The sequence below is a fragment of the Anguilla rostrata genome, chromosome 10 (assembly GCF_018555375.3).
Source record: "Anguilla rostrata isolate EN2019 chromosome 10, ASM1855537v3, whole genome shotgun sequence".
Taxonomy (NCBI): domain Eukaryota; kingdom Metazoa; phylum Chordata; class Actinopteri; order Anguilliformes; family Anguillidae; genus Anguilla; species Anguilla rostrata.
Window position 1 is genome coordinate 40,303,104 of NC_057942.1, and position 19,543 is coordinate 40,322,646.

The window sequence follows — 19,543 nt, forward strand, 5'->3', positions numbered from 1 at the left end:
GATAGTTACAACTGATACACTGAATCCCATCCTACTCAAGTAAAACTGTCAATCAGTTGTTAAACCAGAGGTTATATATTTTTTAAACCCATTATCAACCTTATCAGTGACTAAATGGACCAACATACTGCAGTAATAACAAATCTTCCAACTTGGTTCAGTAAATTTTAAATGGGTATTACTGTCCCGAGAAACAAATAATCAACACATCACTGTCATAAATTATTTAATATTTATTCAGCTCCACCATTACATAATTAAGGCTTGCTGTACCTCAATTTTCATGAATTAAAATTCTTAATTATTTCTTGAGTCAGGCCCTAAATCTGCAGCATGATGCAATATATTAGCAACCACTGTGTTTGCAAGTTATGGATGTCATCAAATTGTCTCTGTAGCCTGGTGCATCTGATATAACAGACATTAATTTGAACACTGTTAATTAACAAAATGTACCCATTCTTTACATATTTAACATGTTTGATTTTATTAAAAGTAAAGCTGGAGCACCAGACATTCGTCTGCATGTGTGGGTCAGTAATAGATATAGCGTGTGTGGTGTATAGGTGCAGGTGTGTGTGTGTGTGTGTGTGTGTGGTGTATAGTGGTGTGTCAGTAATAGATGCAATGTGCGTGTGGTGTATAGATATAGGTGTGTCATTAATACATGCAGTGTGTGTGGTGCATAGGTATAGGTGTGTGTCAGTAATATATGCAGCGTGTGTGATGTATGGGTATATGAGACATCTCCTGGCTGTGCTCCTTGGCGTAAGGCCACAGGTAGAAGTCGATGAGGGCGGAGTTAATGTGACAGGGCCGTCCGTCTCTCTGCTCCACCAGCTTGCACAGCTCCGCCTTCATCCGCTCCACACACCAGATGGAGCAGCCGCGGATCTCCACCTCCCTGCGATCTCCTGAGGGGAGAAGCACTCCTAACAGAAGGAGAGAGATGGGAGTCACACACACACGAACACACAAACGCACGCACGCACAGTACACACACACACGCAGAAAAGAGATTTACACACACACATACACCCACACACATGCATGCACACACATACACACACGTCAATATGTACACACCTTCTTTCAGTGTATTCATGAGTGAGTCTGAGTATCGCAGCGCCCCCAGGTAGACCAGGGCCTGGGGTACCCTGTAATCCGCAAACATGGTCAGGTAGTCCAGGTTGGGGATGCTTCCTTCTCCTCTCGCCTCCATGATCCCCCAGAAATCAGCCAACAGGATCTGGGCTCTCTTAAAAAAGGCAATCTTCTTACCCTGAGACAGAAAGGCAGGAGCCAGTAACAGAACAACACATTAGAACAAAAGAATCATCACAATCTAAGGATAACCCACAGGGAAGGCTGTAGACAGCAGGCGAGACTGTGTTTCTGAGTCTGACCAGCAGATGGCGGTGTGACACTAACAGCAGCACAGTGGTGCTCAGTGGACTGTGAGCCTCAGTTCTGGCCTGAGGGTGGCACAGTGGAGCAGGGCTCAGCGGTGAGGCAGAAAGGGGCGGGGCGATGACCTCACCTCGTACTCGGCCTCGTCGCGGTACGACGGCAGGTTGTCCACGATGTGGCGGATGAGTCGCCGGGCGTCGCCGTCGCCGTGGCTGAGGAAGCGGCGCAGGGAGCCGCCGTATCGCAGCAGGACGGCCCCGCCCTCGTTCAGCGCGCGATGGCGCTCCGCCAGCATGGGCATGGGCGTGGCCGTGTCCGAGCGCAGGACCCTCCCCAGGTCCTCCAAGCTCACGCTCGCCATGTACGCGGCGTCCGTGATGGGCACGCCTGGGGGGGGGGGCGGGGGAGGGGAGAGACCACGGTCACACACATCGCTCACGATAACCACATATTCAGCTCTGCTCTCTGCGCTCACTCCAACTCACAGGTTTCTTGTGAAACGCAAGGTTTCCGTGGCAATGCGTTTCCCGAGCTACCGCATAAAATGGATGTCATGCCATTCAGTCTAATGGACGCAGAAACAGGCCTGAACAGCACAGCCCTTCACCTGAGCAGACAGGTGGGTGTAGCCCACACGCCTTACAGGTGATCAGCGGGGGTGTAGCACACTGCGCAGCTAGCACAGGGCTAACAGAAACACGGCTAACCAACATGGCATCATTCCCTCCGTTACCAAGGTGACATCAGCGGGGGTCACACTCATTGGCCGTGTCCGAATCAGCACACAATTGAGAATAGAAGTTCTATACGTATACAACTTGTACACTCAATAGTAGGCAAGTGCGATGGATTCGAACAGATCCAGTTGACGTAGAGTGCATACTGCCACCTTCACAGGAAATGAGGTCACCGTGGTACCGCATGTGTAATCGTGCAGAGCAGTCGTTCAAGTGCCTCACCCTCGTCCATCGCCCTGGTAACGGCGGCGCAGAGCGCCATGTAGCCGCTGTAGGTGGCGCCGCGGCAGGTGACCGTGCACTGCCGGTCATCGCGGTCGGGCCAGAAGGAGAAGTTCATGGTGTCGACCACAAAGACCCAGTTGATGTGGAGGTCAGAGTCAAAGGCGGGGGCCAGCGGGTTCATCTTCTTCCAGCCCTGCGGCGTGAACACCTCGCTGTCCCGCAGGGCGTACAGCATCTCCGCCGCCCGACGCACGCCCTCCTCCTCCACGAACACATCGCGGCTGCGCTCGGCCACCCAGCGGCCCGACTCGCGCGGGGGCAGCGGCTCCTCCATTTCCCGGCAGAGTCGCGGTCCGCCGCCGCTCTACGGAAGAGAAAAACAGCGTCCGTGTCCCACGTTACTTAAGTACGTTCGCCTCACTGAAATGAAAGCTGTCGCAGGAAAAACACGCGGTCACTGCACCTCAGTTTTCACGTGGACTATGTTCTCTAGGCCCACAAATAGCCTTGCATTTACGATGGGCAATTGTGTGCGCTGCAAAATCTGCTAATCATTTACATTGCCTAATTCAGCCATTTAGCAGGCATTACAACTAGAGCGAGTGCACATTAGGTCAGAGGCACAGAGGTAGACCTCAAAAATGATTTAATGCATTCTAACCAGGAACCAAAACAAATTCTGTATGTATTCAGGATTTGTATTTTGGCTCTTGGTAAGCAAAGTAAACTTGCATTCGTACTTCAGTGACATCTTAACGCGTGTCAAAAGGGGCGTTTTGCATTTACGCAAATGGCACGTGACACTGCTGAGTAGCAACATTGGGAAATTCTGGCTCGAATTTGCTTTGGTAAGGTGTAGGAACTGCAGATAAACAGAATTTTCTTATTAACGCATATTTAACAGATGACTAAATATTTACTGCTCAAGTTTAATCATTGTTTTTGCAGTCTGCTTAAAGGGACAGTTCGTACGCGAAGTCCTTATAAGTTGCCCAAAATTGAACATGTATCGTGTCAAAAACCGCCAATGAAAACTTATCGTGCGTTTCTATCGTTTCGCATGGTGCTTTGACCAGTTTGTTTTGCCAAATGTAGCGTCCTGGCTTTTTGGAAACTAGCAAAACTGCAACAATATTATAGTTTTAACCCGATGCGGCAAGTGTTCATAATACTTGCATAATCGGGCGCGATTTTCGAGAATTCATTTTGGCGTATACTTTATATCACATGTATCAGGAACAATACTAGAATGGTTTCCAAACTTACCTAATGCTAACAACGAAAGGAAATGGCAGCCTCCTTTATATCCGGTCCTCTTCTGTGGCCTACGTCACGGGTCAGTCAGTCACTTATTTCGCGCCATTTTTTTATACGTGGTTACGGGCTTTGGGTCCGCCCACTAATGCCAAGTACACCACATTGATTTACCACACGCACTTTTCCAGAGCCTTGTACACTGAAGAACATACGTGTATTCACTTGATTAATATGAACTATAGTGCCACATTAGGCTAACATTGCCAGACCAGCCAGTAGACACAACATCACTAAAACACTAGTGAACATCAAATGTTACCCAAGATCCAAATACAAATTCAGAATACATATTGCATCCATGTTCAGCCCTACAAAACAAGCATTAAACGATGAAAACATCCTAACCCAAATCCTTAAATACTACCATCTTAATTTGTAAAAGGTGGGATTTTTTTTTTTTGGGAAGGGGCGTGGAGAGGGAGCCTTCAGCCAGTATCAGAACAGGAACAATCTGTCCTCATTCCCACTGTATGGATCACCCAAACCCAGGGTCAGGCCACCCTAACAAAAGACTGGCTGTTCTTAAAACCCCACTTTACATTAGGGATCATTTTCCATTCATTACATTTCATTTCAGGTTTGAAAAAACCCCAGCACAGAAACCAGCCATTTATCCTCATACACCATCCATACTTCATTTAGCACTCTTACCCAGAGTGGGTCACACAGATTAGACACTTGCACGCAGCTCATTTACACAGCTGGAAATTATTTCTGAAGAAAACGAGGTGGAGAACCTTACTCAAGGGCACAACAGAAATGACCCAACTGGGAACTGAACCAGTTATACGCCCGGTTCCTACTGTAAAACGACCTCCCTGCGGCTCACTGAACACATGAAATGCTTTAAAGAGCACTGATAAGGATTTACTGAGTACATACTACTAAACAGCAGGTCATGTGCTTACACTTGCATTTCAGTTTGTTAAACAGCAACCGGGAATTCACACCTTTACCTGCCACTTAATCAATCATTTAACCTGTTAACTTACCTGGCATCTAAACTATTCCCTGAAAACATTCTCTGAGCAAACGTCGGCAGCGCACTCCGCGCCGTGTCAACGATCGAGAAGGGCGGCCGTTACAGGAGCATGGAAGAGGCGAGGCGAGGGGTAAAATGTGGCATGGACTTTATTACTCAAGACTTTCAGCGAATAGGACTGCGGGACCGGAGTCAGAGCGCCGCGCGCACGCAGCCGACACCACTACAAACAGGCTTCAGTCCCCAGTCACGCACACGGACACAGCAGTACAGAGGAGAAAAAAAAAGAAAAAAAAAACATCACACGTTCGGACCCCATCCACACAGAAGTTTAAAAACGGGCCTGAAGTCTAATCACACGACGTGGGCTCGGGTGCAACCCCACCCTTCCCCCCTTTTCTTGGTCCAATCAGTACATTTAAGAATATAACCCACAGAGCTGAGAAAGGAAAATTTCGGAGATTCAAATTCTATAAAATCCTTAGAAACGATCGATCCCAACTGTATATTTACATTTATACAGCCCCAGGCATTTTAGCAAACTGAAAAAAATGGCAACCAAAAAGGAAAAAAAAAAAAAGTTACCTAATTTCTCTTTTTTTTTGTATTTTAAAAACGATAAAACGTTTCTTTTAAAGCAAGATTACATTCTGCATGTTGTGCTGAATGGATTTTGGATACGTGGCGGCCCAAAAAAAACAAACAACAAAAAAGAAAACATACAAACACAGGTACACAAACGCAGGGGATTTAGTCTAACCTACGGGCACTGGGAAGGGCCCATGCAAAACAAAAAAGAAAAAAAAAAAAAGGAAAAAACCTCAAAGGAAAAAGGGGCGGGGCTCCACTGGGGGGAGTGGAAACGGAGGCGGAGCTATAGGTGTGTGAGTGAAAGGTGGTGCAGCGCATGGAGGGGGGGGGAGGGAAGTGTACGCTAAAGCAGAGGAATGTTCTGAGAACGGAGCAGGGTTGCATCCCTTCGCTCCCCTCCTTTAGAAGAAACGACCAGAGTACTGCTTCACACTGAAATATAAAACAGCAAAAGAAAAATAATAAAGGAGGGTACTCAACCAGAGAGAGAGAGGAGAGAGAGAGAGATATAGAGAGAGAGGGTACATGTATTAGAGCTGAAATTAGAGGAGAGAAAATAGCGGACAGCTCACACTGTTCGGGTACAAGGGTGTTAAAAAGGTACAGAGGAGTAAACTACTGGGGGTACGGGAGCCATTTGGGTAAAGGGATTTGTCATTGGGGATAAAGCAAGGCTACTGAATGGGGTACCGGGGGTGACACTGAGTTAAGGGGGTTGTTGGGTACAGGGGTTTAGTTATTGGGGTACAGGGGAGTAGTTATTGAGGGTCAGAGGGACAGTTACCGGGGCGTATGGATCAGTTATTGGGGTACATGGGTTCGTTGGGGTGTAGGGAGTTCGTTACTGGGGTGGAGGGGGTCAGTTATTGGGGTACAGGGGGTTAGTTATTGGGGTACAGAGGGTCAGTTACTGGGGTACAGGGGGTTAGTAGAGTGAAATGCTGCAGATGCAGAGAGGCCTGTGCCGTGGGGCAGACTGTGATTTGTTGTCAATTCATCCAAATAAAAACAACAAAATCACTAGTCTTCCACACAGAAGCAGGCCAGCAGGCCCCCGATCCTGTACCAAGCTACCCATCACTCAAAACCTTTACTTTTTATAAAAAAAACAGCATTTTCACCAGAGAAAAAAGCAGCTTCCCCATCAGCAGAGCAGGAAGAAGCAGCCAGTGGACATTAGCAAGAAGGGTAGAGGTGCACAGAACAAACAGAATTAGTGAGGGAGGAGGTGCAGGTGTGTAGGGGGGTAGGGGGTGGGGGCAGAAGGAGGAGGAGGAACAGGAGAAGAAAGGTACAGGCAGAGGAGGTACAGGTACAGGTGTTTTGGGGCAGGTATGGTCACTCGTACAGAGAGTCCAGGACTTGCCTATTCTGTAATAGGTACTGAGCGTTCTGTATCTGGTCCTGAGTGCCCGTGATGGTGATGATGCGATCCTCAGACCCCTCCAGCGGCTCGTCGATCTTGATCGACGCTCCAGACTCGTGACGGATCTGTTTGATGCGCTGACCGCCTTTCCCGATGATCGACCCGGCCAACTGCAGGGAGGAACACACACAGACACACGCGCGCACAAGCACAAACACACACAGACACACACACACACGCGCGCACAAGCACACACATCCCGCGCGCACACACACGCGCACACACACGAGCACACGTGGTCATCACCAGGGCAACCAGCCACCCTGCTTCTGCCCCCCACCCCCACCCCCACTGAGCATGTGCAGCAGACTCACATCTTTGGGGATGGTCACTTGTGTGGTGATGACGGGTCCCCCCATATCGCCGTAGGAACCGCGCCCCCCTGCAGAGAGTGTGGGAGGAGAGGGTTCTGATTTACCTGCATTTCCAGGACGATTCAGAATCAGCACGCAGAACAGAGGGGGGGGGGGAGGGGGGGGGACTCACCTGACTGATACGGCTCCCAGGATGAGCTGCTGTCTGCAAAATAAAAAATTTTATTTAATTTAAAGCAGAATCAACATGCACAGCCTCCAAAGATTTTATTTTCATGACATAAGTGTATTTGATAACAAAAAAAAATTTCAGTGAAAATACTTGAAGTACTATTTTTAATTTCATTGAATGTCACTTGTTTTCAAAACAGTAGAATATATGGCTCTTGAGATTAAGAGTACTCATGAATGTACACACACACATATGCGTGTATACATTCACACAGACAAATATACACACAGATCCTTCCCCACAAAACCCATGAGGACCCTTTACTCACCATACCCTCCTCCACCCTGTACGGTCCATGGGGGGGGGGGGGGCAAGCGAGAGAGAGAGAGAGACAGAGAAGGAAGGTTAGAGAAGCATTTCAACTGTGCAACACTTACATCTTTAAGAGTGCTGACATTTTGTAAACAAAGGCTCCCTCTTATTCGCTGCTTTCATCTCGGTGGTCACCAAGACGACAACCTATTCAAAAACCTGTTGCCTAGCAACGGCACGCGGCTCAGAGGGAACTGCCAATTTTCTTTCCAAATCTGCACGAAAAAAAAAAAAAAACCCAGCTGCCCTCACCACCCCCTCCCCTCTGTACACCCAAGTACCACCACTTTGCAGCCTTCACTACACTTCCCAGAATTCCCAGTGTCCTGGGATTCTGATTCTGATTCTTCTTCACTACAGACTCACCATGCTGTCGTAACGATCACCAGGCCTCCCTCTGCGGTCGGAGCTAGAGACAGATGCAGAGCAAAAGAAAGGAAAGGGGGCAGAGAGAGAGAGAGAGAGAGAGGGCAAGACAGGGAGTCAGAGAGAGAGAGAGAGTGTTCATAATCCTACCAGTTTATAGTCACCAACACCACATCTCCAAACAAGTGCAACAAGCCTAAGCACACTTGTGCGTACACACCGGGAGTTTTAAAGTAGACAGCAGCGCGCTGTGAATGTGGGGATGAAGGACGCGAGTCAGATTAGATACGGACAGGAGAGGCAGTGGCGATGGCAGGCAGCACTATATCAGCACGGCTCACACAACCAAAGGGCCGTACCCAGGTCAGCCAGCATCACTTTACTCCATCTCCACACACTTAAGAGGGAACACTAAAACTGTTCCCAGATCAGCCTTCGCTGCGGGGCCCGTCTGAGACTTACCTCGGTCTGTCGTCGCCGCTGCCATGATACGTCTCGTAGGAATACTGGTCATCTCTGCATGTTTGAGAATGGGGCACACACAGGACCATGTGAGCGTCACACACTCAGCTCCAGTGACTCATCTACAACCAAGCTCTACTGCTCAGGCATGGGGAAATATGTACAGGGCATGGAACAGGACAGAGCTAAAAATGACTCCAGATGCACAGACAGTTACACAGCCAGTCTAACACACACACACACACACACAAGCAGTTACACAACCAGTCTAACACAAAAGAGAGCAGGCAGTTACAGTCTAACAGGTAAGATGTGTGTTAAAGCTGTTTGACAAATGACTGGGGTTATTTTAAAACTGGGGACATTTTAAAACTCTTTCTTCTAAGTCCTGTGGCTGGAGCGGTATTCTCTTACCCTCCTCTAGAGGGCGGGGGAGGGGGCAGGGGCAGGTTTCGGGCTCGGCTGCCCCCCCGGGCCCCCCGTCCTGGCGGGGGAGGCGGGGGTCCGCGGCGAGGGCTCAGGTCCTCGTAGTCGCGACGGGAGGGGGGCATGGGGCGCCCCGCCCGGCCCCCCGGGGGCATGCGCTCGAACCCGCCGCGCCCGCGCATGGGGAAGCCCATGGGCCGCCGCCCGCGCTCCTCGTACATCATGGTGAAGCCGCCGTAGTCGTACGTCTCGTCGTAGAAGTTGGGATCGTAGGATTGGGCGCGTCCTTTAATTGGGGCCTGGGGGGGAGGGGACATGGGGAATGGTGACTCAGCCCCTCCCTATCATCAGTGCTGATAAAAACAGATTAATGCACCCGCTCGGGGGGGGGAGTGGCCTATGGGCCGCTCCTGGGTTTGAGTGACAGCGGAGGGGACTCACCTCAGCGATCAGCTCCAGCATGACTTTAATGCACTCGACCACACGCTCGGGCTTGCCCCCGACCAGGACCACGCGGTCCGTGGAGTGGGGACAGCACTCCTGGAACAGCTTGATGCTGGTCTGGGTGTTCTGGAGGACGGAAGCGGAGGGGTCTGTTAAGCACCCAAACCGCAACCCCCCCACCACCACACGTCCCACAATTCACCTTTCAGCTCACACTTAGTCACCGGCTGGCTAGGAGACGCACAAACGATGACAATCACTCCAGGAAGTACCTTGAGGGCCAGTTTGAAATTCTCCCCGATTCCAGGGTGATTGTTGGATTTCAATGATTTTTGCCTCGTTTTGCACCTCAGAGAGCTATCAGCAGCTGACAAGCAGTAATTTGAAAGCTCTAAAGCTCACCTTTCTCTCTCTCTCAGCCCCATTTAAAGCTCACCCCTCTCTCTCTCTCTCAGCCCCATTTAAAGCTCACCTCTCTCAACTCCTTGATTTTGGCTCCTTTCACACCAATGATGCTACCAGCCAGACTCTGGTGTATGAGAATGCGCAGCTCGCAGTCAAAGTCCAGTCCACTATAGTGCTGGTACTGTAACACAAACACAAACCAGTTATAGTGCTGGTACTGTGAAACACATACACACACACACAATCTCAATATAATGCTAGTATTGGGACACATACGAAATCCCGCTATAGAGCTGGTACTGTAACATCCACACACATTCTAGTTAGAAGCATACACAAACCCCGCCCCTTTGTCAGAGCCCCGCCCCCCTGCTCACCTCCTCTAGCGTTGGGATGATCTTGAGCAGGATCTCGCCGATGGTGTCGATGTCAGCGCTGACGCTCAGGATACTTCAGGTCATTTCCCCAGAAAAAGGAAAAGACAACAGAGTAAAATAGAGAGGAAGGATCACAAACGTGTTTTAGACTAAAACACACGCACACCCACCGACAGACACACAGTACTAAAGAACAAAAAAAACATGAGCAAATGTACAGTACGTGTTGGAGAGAACTGAAACACACTTAAGGCTCCCACATAGGCAGGGGGCGGGTGTCCATGTTAGGGGCATGCACTGGCTTCAGAAGAGGCCTAATATGGAGGGACGGGGGCGGAGCGGAGGGGAGGGCTCAGGTAGTGGTCTCTCAATGGGGGCCAGTCCCTCACCCGCCACAAAAAAAAAAACAAAACAAAAAAAATAAAACGCCCGCTATCACCATGGCGACACTGGTAACACCTTGTTGCAAGGGGAGCTGGGGGGGCGGCAAGAGAGAATGGCGGAGGGGCTTGGCATTAGCAGCATATGGAAGGGGGGCGGGGGGCGGGGGGGTAGAGAGACCAGCCAGAGGGCTCACAGAGACACCAGAGGAAGGGGGGGAGCAAAGAAACAGACACTGATGAATGAGGGAGGCGAGCGAGACTGATCCCCTGCTCACACCATGGAGGACAGGTGATGTTCGGGGGGGGGGGGGGATGGGAGGGGAGGGGGGTGAAGCAGCAGCACCTGATGCTGCTCTCCTTCCACAGTGAATGAGGGAGGATCTGACACACAAGAGGCCCAAATTAGAGGCGTAAAAATGTGGGGAGCGACAGAAGTACACAACAGAAGAGAAGACGGCTGTGGAACAGGGAGGGAAAACGTCACTGTGGAAAAAACAACTGAAAATTCAATCAAAGGCAGATCATAGAGACATGGATTCTGATCTAAATCAGGCAGTGTGGGAGTAACCGATGGGACATACCGCTCTGGGCCACTGCTGTCTGGGACTGACACACTGGCACTGTACTGCAGGGGTGGGCGCGGGGCAACCAGATAGGTGCCCGTTTTGGGGAGGGGCACGTTTATGGGCGTGGCCACCCGGGGGGGTCAGGTGGGCGATCAGGGGTGGATGTTGGGCATCGAGGTGGGCAACGCAGGAGGGGCGTGGCGATCCAGAGCAAGGCCAAAGGAGGAGGGGCCAAAAATAAAAAAAATAAAAGGAGAGGGAGAAGGGGGGGGGAGAGGAATACATTTTAATACAGGCTAAATTCGGCACCGTTACCGCACTGTTTAAACGCACAGCTCTGACGGGACGGGGGGGCGGGGCCTCGCAGGGTCCAGGAGCACTGTTGCACCCCATGGGAACTAGCGGGACGGCCTTTAGATTGGAGGACCTGGTTAAACCCCCCTCTCACACTGGGCTGGTGCAGCCAAACAGGCTTTTAAAAGGCGTGACACTGACAGGCGGGAACAGAGATACTACAGACACCCCCAAAAAGAGGGCCGCCTGCACCTCTACAGCCAGCCTACGCACTGCGCACACGGACCACACCTTCTGCCCACTGCCCCGAACCCTACTGCAAACTACACAACTGACACACAATGGCTTTGAGCAGACTGACTGGAGGACACTGCACTCTGCTCCAACAGTGTCGTCGATTTATAATGAATTGGAGCAAAATTCACACAGAACAGACATTTAACACTGCTAGCAAAGTTACTCTTCTCTGCTGCTAAATGAATGTATGTAGACATACACTTATCATAGCTGCAGACTGTCAGCAGGGTATTATAAAATGCCTTTCATTATTCCTGTAATACACCGGTTTCAGCACATTTTCCTAATAAACACATTTCCACAGCACAGTATTACAGATGCAGCCAGCAGGAGCTAAACAGTGTAGCAGGGCTAGCCTGTTAAATTTTATTATTTCCAACCGAACGCTATCGATTTTACGATAAAATCAATTTCAACGTATAAATTTACCACAGATTGGCTCACACAGTTTCACGAAAACAGCTTGCTAACCCCAGAGAGGAAGGGTGTGCACACGGCCAGCAAAATTAAACCCCAATTAAATCGAAGCAATTTCAAGCTCCTCTCGGAGAAAAGAGCAGACAGACAGTCCGACCGCTCAGCGGACAGCTGGTGCGCTGCGTTTACGACCCTGACGGACGTCTCACTCGCAGGATTTCTGAGATTATTTTTGGAGGAGGACTGATCTTTCTAACAGGGGCGTGGTTCTGACGGGCTCGCCTCTCGGCACACGCAGTTCTGCGCATCGTCAGCGGCTCGCTGGCGGGGCTAGGGTCGGACGTGCCCAAGCGCCCCGAGGCTGAGTTGCCGCGGAGACTGTACTCACGTCAGAGCGCAGCGCTTTGATGTTCTTCCCTCCTTTCCCAATCACAGCCCCCGCATTCTGTGGAGAGGGGAGCACAAGCACCGGTTAACCAATAGGAGCGCAGACTGGGGGGTGGGTGAGAGGGGTGGGCGGGGCAGGGTTAGGGCTCACCTTGCTCTGCAGCAGGATCCTCAGTTCCTGCATGTCCTCTGCGTTTCGGGACCTCTTAAAGTCCTGCTCATCATCCATATCCTCAGCTGGACGCTTACCTGGGGGGGGGGGGGGACACAGTCAAACACCCTGAAACAGCCTTGCCGCTCAATTCAGCACCAAATAAGGAACCTGCTGTCACACATCATATGGACCTCATTACAGAGAATCACCATCAACAGGGAGGCTGTAGGTCAATTTCCTTAAGCTGAACCCAGTATAGATCTGGGAGGGAACTAATCCAGTACTAGCTTTCTGACAAAGTGTCTGCTCTACAAACACACCAGAGCTGGGCTTGTGTGGCTGCCAAGGCAACCACTGCCCCTTGCATCATATGCAATATACATTTAGCTTAACCCGATGAATAAGAGAATTTAGACCCGACCATACACACCTGGTGTGCAGCATACACACAAACACTTCCGGGGTATTAAAACAGAACACTTAAATCACCAAAAAACATTTTAAAAGCACAGCATCACGTAATTATCAAAGGCGAAGGGCACCCCTCTTATGCAGCCAGGGCTCCACTAGCTGTTAGGAAGGACGGTTACCGTTGGTTTCTGTGCTGCTGAAAGTTGTTTCCTCTTCCTGCTGCTCAATTTCAGTCTCCATTGTCCTGTAAGGTGGTGAAAAGAAGCGCTGTTCCTCTCTCCAGCACACTGCTGCAGGGAAACATCACCAAGTGAGACCCCAGCCCTAATTCCCAACCTCGGGAGAACTGAATCAGACCCCCAGAACTCACCTCTATTTAAGCGGCTCCAAGGGGCGTGTCGTGGGCGGAACTACAGAAGCCTCTTGAGCTCCTGGAACCTGTGACAAAAGAAAACAGCAACGCGCCTTCAGTTTCCGCGAACATGGGTTTGGATCGGCCATGCACCGAACTAGCATTGTGACAAAAAACACCACCACATTAGTCCAAATTTAGCTTGATTCTTACAGGTTCTTATGTGGTCGCCAGTATGAGGATCGGTATAGGCAGTACTCATTTAGTAACGGACTTATTTCGAATCTGTGGACAAATACTGCAGACTGCCTGCCGCGAAAGTGAAGTCATTAAATAAACCGGCACAATAAGCACATCCATCATAATAAAAAGAATCCCGGAAACATTAATGGTTAGCCGCGAGACGAAATACTGAAACTAAAAATCGGCACCGCGTCCATAGTCTACGCCGGTGGAAAATGCTTACACTATCCAAGCCAGCGTTCAGAGGAACAAACAGTGTTAATGACGTTAAACACGAGAGTTTAGTTGGGCATTTTCTACACGCTGATCACCAGCTATATCAACACTAGCTAACGATAATTCCCAAGCTAAATATCAAGCCAACCGAATGCATATCTACCGCGATCTACCATTGTAGTCCGCTAGCTAACACCAGTACACCAAGGAACAACGAAGACCGGAAGTATTGCGTTTACTGGGTAGCTAACGCGTGAATAATCGCTACTCATAGAATAGCACCAAAGCCACACTAATGAGTTTGACGGCGTTTCTGTGCCGCATTTTATCATGAAATGGCTGCTGGTTCCACAGAGAGCAAATATAGACTGAAACTTAGCTAGCATGATGGCGGACTACATGTTAGCTAGTTTAGGATGACCGACGTCCATTTTAAAGTCAACATTACCGCACGTTTAGTCTGTACCTACGTTAACAACGCAACGGGGTGGAATTTATCCACGTGAATTAATGGCCCGCTTCGTATATCAATCACACACTATTTTAACGATATGAAAGCACGCGTGATGGTTTGAACACCGTGTGCTAGCACAACACGTCCACGGCTAGCTAGGCCCAACACCGTCAAACAAAAAGCGGGGGGGTTCTAGTCTGCCATTTAGCTACACTTGTATTAAAGGTAAAAGGTTAGCTACAATCTTAACTTGTCTGTGGGATCAGAATTGCAGCCATTGGCGAGCTGAGACAACGTTCTTATAAAAGTGAAAGTAAAGCATACTGATCAGTGATAAACAGGAAGGCCTAACGCCAGTCATCGTTGCCCAGCACGGTTGACTAGTTAATCGTCAATTGGGGTATTCAGTTCTTGGAATTAGCCATTATTACGTTCAGAACTATAATAGTTTTCGCCAAGATTTTTAGTCGGGCAATTAAAATGGATAAATTGCTTTCCCAATTTATGGCCATCGCGAACAATTGCCGGTGAGTGGAATTTATTTCAATTAACGATACACTGTTTTTTGTCTGGGCAAGTAGCCTGCAAGCACAATGTTGCTAACACCAACAGTGTAAAATGCATTGGTTGAAGCAACATGGATAATGTGGTTGGTGTTACGTAGCTATTAATTAATAATATAACGTTACATTTATCGCGGAATTTTGGTTCCTACCGTCGCTTCACTACATTATTCTGAAATTTGGAAATTCAGCAATCCATTTAAGAACACTTGACCACTTACAACCTACCTGTAGACCTCGTCCTATCGTCTCCCCAGTGCGAGACAAACGCTAGCAGAAGATGTCTCGGGCTGTGGAAGAACCGCCCTTATGACTTTTCCCGTTCTCTGATTGGTGGCGACTGACTTTGGGACATAAAATCACTTCAATGATTGGATAGTCCTTTCACTTAAAGTTGTGCGACTACCAGTTTAATTCGCCCTTAGCTAGCGAGTTTGTTCTGTGTGAGATAAATTAGCAACTTGCATATGAACAGGATTTAATCTCTGTCCGGCTACCATTTACATCGTGCGTATATCACAGTGAATATGTATGAAGTTCAGGAACAAAAATATTATAAACCGCCAAATACACGAGCTTCCCTTTCTCACGCACAAAAATGTACAATCGTGGCCACGCCCCTTAGTGTCGCGTTTTTTCTCGCGTTGTTTTGTTCAGATTTTGGCGCTTTGGCACTGATGGTTGAGTGTGTGTGGATGCGAGCTGGATAAAATAATTAATCGCCAGTCTGTTATGTTGAATGGATTAATCTCTGGTTTGCTTTTGTGGAACAGGATTTCAACATTTGTAAGTATTGTAGCTAGTAAACTGGCAAACTGTTGGTTTTAGTCTGTAGTCAGATGGTTTTCTGTGCTGCTAGTTGCCATGCTGCAGCCTAACCATTATTTCATGTTTAGCTAACAACATTACGTTTAGGCCAATAGAAATGATTCATCATTAGGCATCATTTTTTAGGTTTTAATATCTATTTACAATTAATTTCAGAGGACAAGTGCAAGATTTAGCTGTTCTGATATGGCAGCCACTTCCCACATAATAGCTAAGCCTGTTGACCGGAGAAAAGGAGAGAATGGACAGAGCCAGGCTAATCATGACCACCATCAAATTCAAAATATGAAGGCAAATGACTAACTTAAGTGTGTGGTTGGTTGTTTGCTAGCAGGCTAAACTGTGCCGTTGTCTTATCCCCAGAGATGGTTGAGTAGGACCAGCCTGGTGACAGCAGCGGTGTGGCTGTGAGGATGGGTGAGTCAGGCTTGGCGCAGAGGGCTGAGGACTGGCTGCGCTCCACTTGGCACGTGCAGGTGCCCTCTGTCTGGGTGGAGGCCTGTGTGGCCTGGGTGCTGCAGGGGGCTGGGGGAGCGCCCGTTTCCCAGGCCCAGGTCAACCGGCAGGCCCTGGAGCAGTGGCTCCTCACGGACCTGCGGGACCTGGCGCACCCCTCGCTGCCCCCGCTGGGACGGGCCCCGAAGGCGGAGCTGAGCGGCAGCTTCTGCGTGCAGATGGACTCGGCGCTGGACGTGAGCCGCCCGGCCTACTCCCAGCTGCAGCAGCGCCGGGGGACGGACTGCGCCAACGAGCGGGTGTCGGCGGCGACGCAGGCCACGCAGCGGCCCTGGGAGGCCACGCCCACGCGCGTGCTGATGCTGCAGCTGACGGACGGTGTGCAGGACCTGGAGGCCCTGGAGTACCGGCCTGTGCCAGCCCTGAGCGCGGACCTCCCGCCCGGCACCAAGCTGCTCCTGCAGGGGGCGCTGGAGTGCCGCTTGGGCGTGCTCCTGCTGACGCCGGCCAACGTGCGGGTGCTGGGAGGGGAGGTGGAGGAGCTCCGGAACATCCTGTCCCAGACCAGGGTGCTCGCCAGGGTCCTGGGGCTCCCCGAGGAAGACCAGCAAGCGGTCCAGGCCCGGGGGGCAGAGCCAGGCCCCAGGGACGTGGGCGTGTCGGACGAGGAGCTGCTGGCCAGCCTGGAGGCGGTGGCGGACAGCGGGTATGGCAGCAGGAACGAGCGGCCGCACCCCAGCCCCGCCCCCCAGCGCTCTGTCGCCCCCGCTGATTTTGATGAAGACTTTGACGACCTTCCACTGGACGAGCTGGACAGTGTCATCTTCCAGGAGGAATACAGCCCCGCCCGGGAGGCGGAGCCTGAGCTAGTGGAGGTGGAGCCTAGAACAAGTGGGGTGGGGCATGTGCCAGAGGAGTCCAGAACAAGGGGGGTGGGGCATAGACCAGTGGAGGTAGAGCCTAGAACAAGTGGGGTGGGGCATGGGCCAGAGGAGTCTAGAAAGAGGAGGGTAGGGCCTGAGCCAGTGGAGGTAGAGCCTAGAACAAGTGGGGTGGGGCATGTGCCAGAGGAGTCTAGAACAAGGGGGGTGGGGCATGGGCCAGAGGAGTCTAGGAAGAGGAGGGTAGGGCCTGAGCCAGTGGAGGTGGTGCCAAGAACAAGGGGGGTGGGGCATGGACCAGCAGAGGTGGAGCCTAGAACAAGGGGGGTGGGGCATGGGCCAGTGGAGGTGGAGCCTAGAACAAGGGGAGTGGGGCATGGGTCAATGGAGAAGGAGCCTAGAGCAGGGGAGGGTAGGTCTGGGGTGGTGCCTGTGTTGGGCAGTGTGTGTGTTGGTGGTGGGGACAGAGACCCAGGAGCTGACAGGGTGTGTGCAGTGAAACCCAAGAGCAGGGCAGGTGCTGGGCCCGTGGGGCAGGGCGGAGCAGGGGAGGCGTCGTCTCCCCAGGGGGCCTTGGAGGGCGGGGCTGGCGCGCTCACCGCGGCGACGGACTCCATCACTCCGCCGTTCACCTACCTGTGCGTGCTGGCGAGGGGCGGGGCCAGGCGGGCGCGGGTGAAGGCCTTCATCATCACCCTGCAGGGCAGCCTGCGGAGCAGCTCCGGGGCCTGGCAGGTTGGCGCCACCGTGTCGGACGGCACGGGCTACCTGGACGTGCGGCTGTCGGACGGCGTGCTGGCCGGCCTGATTGGGTTCTCGGTGGCGGAGTCGCGCGCGCTGCGGAAGGATCCGGAGCGGCAGCACCAGGTGCAGCGGGGCCTGCAGCGCTGCCAGGGCGCGCTGGTGGACATGTGCTGCCTGATGACCCTGCAGTACGACCCCGCCGCCGGGACCGGCACCGTCCTGAGCGCCGACCCGGTCACCGCCGACACCTGCAGGGAGCTGGAGAACCGCGTGCGCGGCCGGAACCAGCGCTGACCCAGACCGAGCGCTAACCCAGACCCAGCGCTAACTTAGACCCAGCTCTGACCCAGACCCAGCGCTAACTTAGACCCAGCTCTGACCCAGACCCAGCGCTAACTTAGACCCAGCGCTAACTTAGACTGAGCGCTAACTTAGACCGAGCGCTAACCCAGACCCAGCGCTAACTTAGACCCAGCGCTGACCCGGACCGAGCGCTGACCCAGACCCAGCGCTAACTTAGACCCAGCGCTAACTTAGACCCAGCGCTAACCCAGACCCAGCGCTAACTTAGACCGAGCGCTAACCCAGACCCAGCGCTAACTTAGACCGAGCGCTAACCCAGACTCAGCGCTAACCCAAACCTAGCGCTAACCCAGACCCAGCACTAACCCAGACCCAGCGCTGATCCTGACCCAGACCCAGCGCTGATCCTGACCCAGACCCAGCGCTGATCCTGACCCAGTTCTGACCCAGATGTCACCGACATACTGAACCATACATTCTGTTTTTACAGTGCCATGTACCACCTGTTTTATAAAGCTAAACATGTACGCACCTGAGAATAAACTGATGATAAACAAATGATGCTTTTGAAGGTGCCACATGTCACAATAAAAGAAAGTAATTGATTATTTTGATTCTGAGCTGCTGCTGCTATGTTGTAGGTGTTAAGTGCTTGGAACTGCATTGCCTATAAGCAATCAGTGCCTTTGTTTGGCCTTACAGGAAGAGACCAACACTGATGCCGTATTTTCTCCATTTCAATAATGTCCAGAACGGTTAGCTGGAGAGCATTGTGGGATTCAGTTTTTTTGAAAAACCACACTGGGTGTTAATGTACCGTAAGTCTGTCTACTGTAAGGGATTTGGGGCATCAGAACTGACCCTTGTGAGGGATTTGGGGCATCAGAACTGACCCTTGTGAGGGATTTGGGGCATCAGAACTGACCCTTTTAAGGGATGCTGGGAGTGAACAGGCTGAAGTGGGGCTGCTGGCAGTGCTCTCCTGTGGGCGAGCTTTCCAGAATATTCTCTCTCTCCACGCATCGTAGTCCCCCTCATTACCACGCACTGACGTGCCGGCCAATGAGATTTCTTTGTCACAGTCCATTACTCCTTAATCAAGTTCAGCGTCTTAATTAGTGCCCTGCGTTGCATTTCATTGATGTGTTATTTGTTAATTAGTGGGTGGGTGCTTAAGCCAGGCTAATGGGGGGCTGTGAGCGCTCATACTTCTGCGAAATTATGTCCACAGATGGACAGAGCCCAGAGGAGGAGCTGCCTCTATCACACCCCTACTGTATCCTGTGAGCCTGTCTGTGCTGCGCTCGCTATCAGACACAACAGTGTATCTGTCTGTACTGCGCTCGCTATCAGACACAACAGTGTGTATCTGTCTGTACTGCGCTCGCTATCAGACACAACAATGTGTATCTGTACTGTGCTCGCTGTCAGACACAACAGTGTGTATCTGTCTGTACTGCACTCGCTATCAGACACAACAGTGTATCTGTCTGTACTGCGCTCACTATCAGACACAACAGTGTATCTGTCTGTACTGCGCTCGCTATCAGACACAACAGTGTGTATCT

The 19,543-nt window shown here is 51.1% G+C and overlaps 3 protein-coding genes across 7 annotated transcripts; 1 reads left to right on the forward strand and 2 right to left on the reverse strand.

Moving 5' to 3' along the window:
- Positions 1 to 213: 213 nt before the first annotated feature.
- On the reverse strand, positions 214 to 6,768 carry qng1 (Q-nucleotide N-glycosylase 1). 4 transcript variants are annotated; one of them, XR_010323835.1, is made up of 6 exons: positions 3,639 to 4,664; positions 2,370 to 2,736; positions 1,541 to 1,797; positions 1,087 to 1,282; positions 606 to 932; positions 214 to 572 (listed from the first exon to the last, which is right to left on the reverse strand). XR_010323835.1 is itself a non-coding variant. In XM_064297088.1 (5 exons), exons 2-5 carry the CDS (start codon positions 2,704 to 2,706, stop codon positions 703 to 705), a joined length of 1,020 nt encoding a protein of 339 aa, XP_064153158.1. In that variant the 5' UTR covers positions 2,707 to 2,736; positions 6,629 to 6,768; the 3' UTR covers positions 214 to 702. The 4 variants fall into 4 exon arrangements, 3 of the variants coding, with proteins under 3 accessions (XP_064153158.1, XP_064153156.1, XP_064153157.1); XM_064297088.1 differs by lacking the exon at positions 3,639 to 4,664 and adding an exon at positions 6,629 to 6,768 and having other exon boundaries at positions 214 to 932; XM_064297086.1 differs by having other exon boundaries at positions 214 to 932.
- On the reverse strand, positions 4,803 to 15,127 carry hnrnpk (heterogeneous nuclear ribonucleoprotein K). Its single transcript, XM_064297080.1, has 17 exons — positions 14,992 to 15,127; positions 13,306 to 13,373; positions 13,115 to 13,225; positions 12,522 to 12,619; positions 12,372 to 12,428; positions 10,991 to 11,034; positions 10,027 to 10,099; positions 9,717 to 9,830; positions 9,242 to 9,370; positions 8,789 to 9,099; positions 8,375 to 8,428; positions 7,913 to 7,955; positions 7,503 to 7,518; positions 7,175 to 7,207; positions 7,003 to 7,070; positions 6,629 to 6,798; positions 4,803 to 5,694 (listed from the first exon to the last, which is right to left on the reverse strand). The coding sequence occupies exons 3-17, from the start codon at positions 13,173 to 13,175 to the stop codon at positions 5,664 to 5,666; spliced, it is 1,302 nt and encodes a 433-aa protein (XP_064153150.1). The 5' UTR covers positions 13,176 to 13,225; positions 13,306 to 13,373; positions 14,992 to 15,127; the 3' UTR covers positions 4,803 to 5,663.
- Positions 13,804 to 18,589, forward strand: rmi1 (RMI1, RecQ mediated genome instability 1, homolog (S. cerevisiae)). 2 transcript variants are annotated; one of them, XM_064297079.1, is made up of 2 exons: positions 13,804 to 14,727; positions 15,955 to 18,589. In XM_064297079.1, exon 2 carries the CDS (start codon positions 16,005 to 16,007, stop codon positions 17,964 to 17,966), a length of 1,962 nt encoding a protein of 653 aa, XP_064153149.1. In that variant the 5' UTR covers positions 13,804 to 14,727; positions 15,955 to 16,004; the 3' UTR covers positions 17,967 to 18,589. The 2 variants fall into 2 exon arrangements, with proteins under 2 accessions (XP_064153149.1, XP_064153148.1); XM_064297078.1 differs by lacking the exon at positions 13,804 to 14,727 and adding an exon at positions 15,389 to 15,549.
- The last annotated feature ends 954 nt before the right edge of the window (positions 18,590 to 19,543 follow it).

Bases quoted from the DNA above. Each gene is read 5' to 3' on its own strand.
- qng1 (XM_064297088.1), bottom strand. From the start codon at position 2,706: ATGGAGGAGCCGCTGCCCCCGCGCGAGTCGGGCCGCTGGGTGGCCGAG. The intron at 1,798-2,369 runs GTGAGGCACTTG...CCCCCCCCCCAG, and splicing joins TACCAGGGCGATGGACGAGG to GCGTGCCCATCACGGACGCC. The intron at 1,283-1,540 runs GTGAGGTCATCG...TTTCTGTCTCAG, and splicing joins GCGACGAGGCCGAGTACGAG to GGTAAGAAGATTGCCTTTTT.
- hnrnpk (XM_064297080.1), bottom strand. From the start codon at position 13,175: ATGGAGACTGAAATTGAGCAGCAGGAAGAGGAAACAACTTTCAGCAGC. The intron at 10,100-10,990 runs GTATGTCCCATC...AATGACCTGAAG, and splicing joins GACAGCAGTGGCCCAGAGCG to TATCCTGAGCGTCAGCGCTG. The intron at 5,695-6,628 runs GCAAGTCCTGGA...TTTATATTTCAG, and splicing joins CAGTACCTATTACAGAATAG to TGTGAAGCAGTACTCTGGTC.
- rmi1 (XM_064297079.1), top strand. From the start codon at position 16,005: ATGGGTGAGTCAGGCTTGGCGCAGAGGGCTGAGGACTGGCTGCGCTCC.